At 43.8% G+C, this 6,814-nt stretch overlaps 1 protein-coding gene and 1 pseudogene across 1 annotated transcript; one reads left to right on the top strand and one right to left on the bottom strand.

Moving 5' to 3' along the window:
• The first annotated feature begins 482 nt into the window (after window positions 1-482).
• Window positions 483-5,391, top strand: LOC146161395 (uncharacterized). The gene is made up of 2 exons (XM_083383902.1): window positions 483-2,736; window positions 3,403-5,391. The coding sequence occupies exons 1-2, from the start codon at window positions 744-746 to the stop codon at window positions 5,115-5,117; spliced, it is 3,708 nt and encodes a 1,235-aa protein (XP_083240028.1). The 5' UTR covers window positions 483-743; the 3' UTR covers window positions 5,118-5,391.
• Window positions 5,392-5,945: 554 nt separating this feature from the next.
• LOC146161394 (dehydrogenase/reductase SDR family member 4 pseudogene) lies at window positions 5,946-6,698 on the bottom strand (annotated as a pseudogene).
• Window positions 6,699-6,814: the final 116 nt, after the last annotated feature.

Genomic DNA, 6,814 nt, shown 5'->3' with positions numbered 1-6,814 from the left:
TGACAAGCTTCATTTCAATCTGAGTAGGAAACCAACAATCAAGCCATGCAGAATTTATTTAAGATTTTTCGATCTTCTTTTATCAAGTCAAAGACAACTGAAGACTATTTATAATAACCTCCAAAGCTATTTGGCGGAAGCCGAACGGTGATGTGTTCGTGGCAAGAGAAGGCCGGAGAAATGTGCACAAGGGTTTAGCGCAGTGGTCGGCAACATTTTTTTTGTCGCGGCCCAAAGTACTGTTTTCAGAGCTATTGAAAGCACACTAGGTAAAAGCACAACGAAAACAGTGTCGGGTGCAGGATGTTTAATTTTAAGGTGAAATATTACACAGCGCCTTGATGGGCAAAAGTCAAAAGGCCACCATAGCATAATGAATTTTTTTTTCGTTTACATGCAGTGTCACAAATTAGAATCTAACCACGTAACTTTTCCTTGTGCGTTAAACTTTGTGATGTTGTTTACAATTTGCCTTTGTGTTACGTCATAATGCCCCAAAAGTGGCGTGATGTTTACCGGTTAAAACTGGTTATTCTACATTAAACGTGGCTGTGAAAACATGTGTTTTGAGTGCTTCAGAAATCTAACTGCAGGGTAACACTTCTGGGTATTCAGACTGGAAAAAACGTCGAAGTATTTCTCTAAATAACGCGCACAATATTTGTGTTCGTGACAACTGGGGGCTCGTCCGGGATATACTTCTCTTCAGATTTTTCAGCACCAACAGACGAAGATTGTTAGCCATGGAAAAGTTAGCAGAAGCTGGTAAACTCATGGGCCTAACTGGCGAAAATTTACTTAAGTGGGTGAACGAACAGCAAGCGATTGAGCGCGAGGAACGGAAAGAGAAACGTGACTTAGAGGCTGAGGCTAAACGAAATGAAGAACTAAAAATGGCTGAAGCCAACAAGATAGAGGAACTGAGAATTGCTGAAGCCAACAAGATAGAGGAACTGAGAATTGCTGAAGCCAACAGGCTAGAGGAACTGAGAATTGCTGAAGCCAACAGGCTAGAAGAAAAGAAAATGGCTGACGCTCAGGCGGAGCGTGAATTTCAACTAGAAATGAAAAGATTGGAGTTACAACTAGCCGAAGCAAACAACGCTAAGGATGTAGCAGCAGTAAGTAAGGCTAAAGCTCCAAAGTTACCACCGTTCGTTGACGGAAAAGATGAATTGGATAGCTACTTACTGAGGTATGAAAGATTTGCTGCTAGTAGTAATTGGGACAAGCGCGAGTGGGCCACATCTCTTAGTGCTTTGTTATCAGGTAGAGCGCTAGACGTGTATTCTCGATTGTCAGATATTGAAGCAATTGATTATAATGTGCTAAAGCAGGCATTGTTAAATAGATATGACCTCACAGAGGAGGGTTATCGCTCAAAATTCCGTTCTGCGAAACCTCAGTCGGATGAAAGCTCTACGCAATTCATCGTGCGCTTACAAAATTACCTGCAAAAATGGGTTGAAATGTCTGGTTTCTCTACTGAATGGAAGGAAGTTCGCGATTTGTTTATAAAAGAACAGTTTATAAAATCGTGCTCTAAGGAACTATCAGTTTACTTGCGTGAACAGGCGCCGAAATCGTTGGAGTTGCTAGCCACGGTAGCGGATCAATTTCTCACTGCACATGGGAAAAACTTGTCAATTTCGGCTAGCAGAAATTTACCGCAAGCTGACCAGCAGGGTTATGACGTATGCTTTAATTGTAAACAACATGGGCATATGGCGAGAGAGTGTCCACGGTTGAAAGGGGATTCCCGTAATTTAAGGAAATGTTTTATTTGTGACAAGACTGGGCATTTGGCGAGAGACTGCAGATCACGTGTGGCGCCGTCACGGCCAGTTAAGCAGAGCGGAGGAGCTGGTTCAACCTCTCTGGATAATATTGGCAAATCAACTGCAGAAGGAGACGTTCAGCCGTTTGTGACGCCACAAGAAAAACCCGTGGAAGTCGGGCCGCTACCAGTGCGTAAAGGACTTGTGGGAGATCATATGGTTGACACTTTGCGTGATACGGGCTGTACTGGAGTTGTGGTTAAACAGAAATTTGTCAAGGACGGTCAACTGACAGGGCACAGTGGTTTTGTTACGTTGTTGGACTCGAGTACGGTTAAGGCAGACGTGGCTCGAATTCACATCGATTCGCCATACTTTAAAGGAGATGTGGACGCGTTGTGCTTGCCAGACGCCTTGCACGATTTGATAATAGGAAACGTACCGGGTGCCAGGGACCCTGACGATCCCTATCCAATGTGGAACGAAGGTTGTGCCGCAAAGACTCGTTCACAGAAAGCACAGCGGGAACGCAAACCATTAAAAGTGCCAAGTTGTGAAGAGTGGTCTGATATTGATAAGGCCGGGTTCGAGGCCGCACAAAACGACGACACAACTTTGCAAGCCTTGAAAGAAATGGATGAAGAAAGGGTCAAAGGTGAACAGGTTACTGTGTTTGGAATGGATGAAGGGTTACTGTATAGGAATTATCAGCACCCAAAAGTTAATGGTGGGAGGTGGATCCGGCAGCTGGTTGTACCAAGTAGCTTGCGCCGGAAAATAATGGAGCTCGCTCACGACGCCATGATGGGAGGACACATGGGCATTAAAAAGACGGCTGATAAAATCCTTTCCGATTTTTATTGGCCCGGTCTCAAGGATGACGTCAAGCGGTTTTGTAGGTCGTGTGACATATGCCAACGGACAGTGAGCAAAGGTAACGTTCCGAGGGTGCCGATGGAAAAGATGCCCCTGATTGATGTACCTTTCAAACGTGTGGCAGTTGATTTGATTGGTCCAATCTACCCAACGAGTGAGGACGGTCACCGCTATATACTTACTCTAGTGGACTATGCGACTCGCTATCCAGAAGCGGTTCCATTGAAATCGATCACAACCGAAGCGGTGGCGGAAGCTTTAGTTGATATGTACAGTCGCCTCGGAATACCCGATGAGATTTTAAGCGACTTGGGAACTCAGTTCGTATCGGACTGCATGAAGGAGGTGGAAAGACTGTTAAGAATACGTCATTTGACAACGACTCCGTATCACCCGATGTGTAACGGGCTGGTGGAAAAGTTTAATGGAACATTGAAGAGAATGCTTAGGCGCCTGTGCTGCGACCAACCTAAGCAGTGGCATCGATACATAAACGCGCTGTTATTTGCTTACCGTGAGGTGCCGCAAGAATCTACAGGTTTTGCGCCGTTTGAATTGCTGTATGGGAGGACTGTCCGTGGACCCATGTCTATTCTGAAGGAATTGTGGACGAACGCGTCAACGGAACCCAATGTGCGAAGCAGTTACAGGTATGTTTTTGACTTAAAGCAGCGTATGGAGGACACACTGAAAATTGCTCGGACGGAGCTGCAAAAATCACATGAGCGGTATAAAAAGTATTTTGACAAAAAATCAAAGTTCAGAAGTTTGGAAGAAGGCGACAAGGCTCTCGTTTTGTTGCCGACGGATAACAACAAACTGCTTATGCAGTGGAAGGGTCCATTTGTTGTGCAAAAGAGGACCGGACTTGGCGACTACGTGCTGGATGTTGGGGGAAAAGGGAAGACGTTTCACATTAATTTGTTGAAGCAATATATCGCGCGAATTGACGACCCAACTGATAAGCCGAAAAATGTTGATGCGTGTTCGGCGACACTGACGGATGAAGTAGAAAATGATGACGATTTACTGGAGCTGTGTTCATTTTCCGAGAAAGGGACTCTGAACGACGTGAGTTACGGCAAAAACTTGACGGACACTCAGGTATCAGAGGCAGCTGCACTGGCTAAGAATTACAGCAGTGTGTTTAGCGACGTACCTGGCAACATGAACTTCGTTCAGCACGAAGTAAAGTTAACGGATGAACGACCAGTTCGTTCCAAGCCTTACGCCGTCCCATACAAGTTACGCGACAGTTTAAAGAAGGACATGGACGAAATGCTACGGTTGGGCATAATTAGGCGATCCGATTCAGCATATGCCTCTCCAGTGGTAGTTGTAGCGAAGAAAGATGGGACTAACAGAATTTGTATAGACTATCGGAAGTTAAACAAAGTGACAATATTTGACCCAGAGCCGATGACGACAGTAACGGATGTTTTTCAAAAACTTGGAGGTGATCGCTTCTTTACAAAAATCGATTTGACGAAGGGTTACTGGCAGGTTCCTGTTGCAAAGGATGATATAAAAAAGACCGCGTTTGTGACCACCGAAGGAAGTTTTGAGTTTCTTAAAATGCCGTTCGGTATGATGAACTCCAGTGCCACATTTGTTCGGGCTATGAGGATTTTGCTGCAAGGACTTAATAACGTGGAAAGTTATATTGATGACATTATCGTCCACTCTACGACGTGGGAGGAGCACATGACTGTTCTAGACACCTTATTTCAGCGACTTCGTGACGCAGGTGTTACAATTAAGCCATCGAAGTGCGTGGTTGGTACAGATAACGTCGATTTTCTGGGGCACAGCATTAACCAGGGCGTTATCGGACTCCAGAATGACAATGTCCAAAAGATTAAAATGGCGCAAAGACCATCAACTAAGAAAGAAGTTAGATCGTTTCTCGGGCTTACCGGATACTACCGGGATTTTATACCACAGTATGCAGCGGTTGCTTCTCCATTGACCGACCTGACAAAGAAGGGTCAACCGAATGTGGTGAACTGGGGAGGTGCGCAGGAGGCCGCATTCCGTTCACTGAAGGGCAGTCTTTTAAACGACCCTATACTTCATTTGCCTGACATCACTAAACCATTTGTATTGCGCACTGATGCGTCCGACAACGGACTAGGTGCTGTGCTGATGCAAGAACACGATGGGAAGTGTTTTCCAGTTAGCTATGCTAGCAAGAAGTTGAACCACGCTGAGAAGAACTACTCCACCATCGAGAAGGAGTGTCTTGCCATTGTTTGGGCAATACGGAAGTTCAGAATATACCTGTATGGTGCTGGCTTTGTCCTTCAGACAGACCACCAACCATTGGTGTATTTGGAAAGCGCGAAATTTGCAAATGATCGCGTTATGAGATGGGCAATGTTCCTGCAAAATTATCGTATTAAATACGAGTGTATTAAGGGTGTGGATAACGTTGGCGCAGACTTTATGAGTCGCCTACGCTGAATACTGTAACTGTGTACTATATATCGTGCGTGATGTGCTTTGTTGTTTTCGTTTCGCAGTGTTTTTCGTTGTGTTCTAATTTGTTAACTGTTGACAGAAATTTGGATAATTTCTCTTGAATTGGGGGTGATGTCACAAATTAGAATCTAACCACGTAACTTTTCCTTGTGCGTTAAACTTTGTGATGTTGTTTACAATTTGCCTTTGTGTTACGTCATAATGCCCCAAAAGTGGCGTGATGTTTACCGGTTAAAACTGGTTATTCTACATTAAACGTGGCTGTGAAAACATGTGTTTTGAGTGCTTCAGAAATCTAACTGCAGGGTAACACTTCTGGGTATTCAGACTGGAAAAAACGTCGAAGTATTTCTCTAAATAACGCGCACAATATTTGTGTTCGTGACATGCAGTATAGTTGAGTTGGCAACAAATATAGTTCGATAGGCTCTCAAAACCATTATTGGAACGTGGGCCTTTCCAAGATGAGCTATAATTAAAAATTTCTCAGCGATATCAACTTTTAAAATTAAGTGCAACCGATGTACGGCTAGCGGCCCACAACTACATGGATAACAATAAGTTTTTCGAAAGTGACACGCGGCCCACTAAAATTGGCTCTGCGGCACACAGTTTCCCTACCACGCGTTCAGCGCGTGTCAAGCGAGCATCCTAGGAATACTATTAATAAAGTAGAGGGGTTTTTTGGTATTTTTTGTAGTAAAATATATTAGACAAAACAGCAATTTTGTTTCCAATATGTAAATTTATTCCAATAAATGTAGAAAAAATTACAATCAAACAATTTCTTATGTGTAATAAGCGAAGCAATCAAAGTCTGCATTGCATTTCACCAGCAACTACAATTGTTTGTCCATTGATGTATGAAGCGGAATCCGAACAAAGGAAGTCGACAATTCCAGAACAATCTTCAGGTTTTCCAATTCGACTCACACCAAGTCGCTGTTTCAATTTATCCTTGCCCATGTCCAAACGAACCTGACTAAACTTGGTGCGTATAATGCCAGGCGCAAGGCAGTTTATCCGAATATTACTTCGGCTGAGCTCTGGTACTAGCGCTTTTGTAAGACCAATTAAAGCGGTTTTCGTAACGGAATATATTGCTGGTGCCACGTTGGGAGAATAGCCGAGTATTGAAGATACGACAACAATTGTTCCTTGCCCTCGTTTCCGTATAAGCGGTACTGCTTCTTTTATTAGAAGAAATGTGGCTTTTACATTAACGTCAAACATCTCATCATAGGCGGCCTCGGGGGTGCTGAGAAGCCTGCCAAAGTGTGTATGGGTACCAGCGTTGGAGACCAAAATATCTAAACCACCAAATTTATTATCTATTGCACTCAAAACGTTTTTTCTTTCCTCCGAGTTTGCCACGTTACAGACTATTCCAATCACTTGAAGGTTTTCTTTTTGCAGAGTGTTAACGGCCTTGTCAACATTTTTCTGCTTTCTACTGCTAACGATAACATGAGCTCCGCTTTGTGCAAGCTTTCTGGCAATCGCAAATCCTATGCCGTCAGTTGAAACAGTAACAAGTGCCACCCGAGTCATTATTTCGTAAACAGATTTGCAACGAACCTATTCCAGATCTAAAATGCAAGTCCTGGTAGAGCAAAAGTTTACAGACCTTTGAAAGCATATCGCGTATGACCTCGATTTGAAAAGAAATAGGCAGGTTT

Source organism: Ascidiella aspersa, chromosome 3 (assembly GCF_963924565.1).
Source record: "Ascidiella aspersa chromosome 3, kaAscAspe10.2, whole genome shotgun sequence".
Taxonomy (NCBI): domain Eukaryota; kingdom Metazoa; phylum Chordata; class Ascidiacea; order Phlebobranchia; family Ascidiidae; genus Ascidiella; species Ascidiella aspersa.
This window is presented reverse-complemented; position numbering and strand designations above follow the sequence as displayed.

Excerpts from the sequence above, each read along its gene's own strand:
- LOC146161395 (XM_083383902.1), top strand. The coding sequence starts at position 744 with ATGGAAAAGTTAGCAGAAGCTGGTAAACTCATGGGCCTAACTGGCGAA. Across the intron at positions 2,737-3,402 it reads CGTTCCGAGGGTGCCGATGG|AAAAATCAAAGTTCAGAAGT; the intron begins AAAAGATGCCCC and ends AGTATTTTGACA.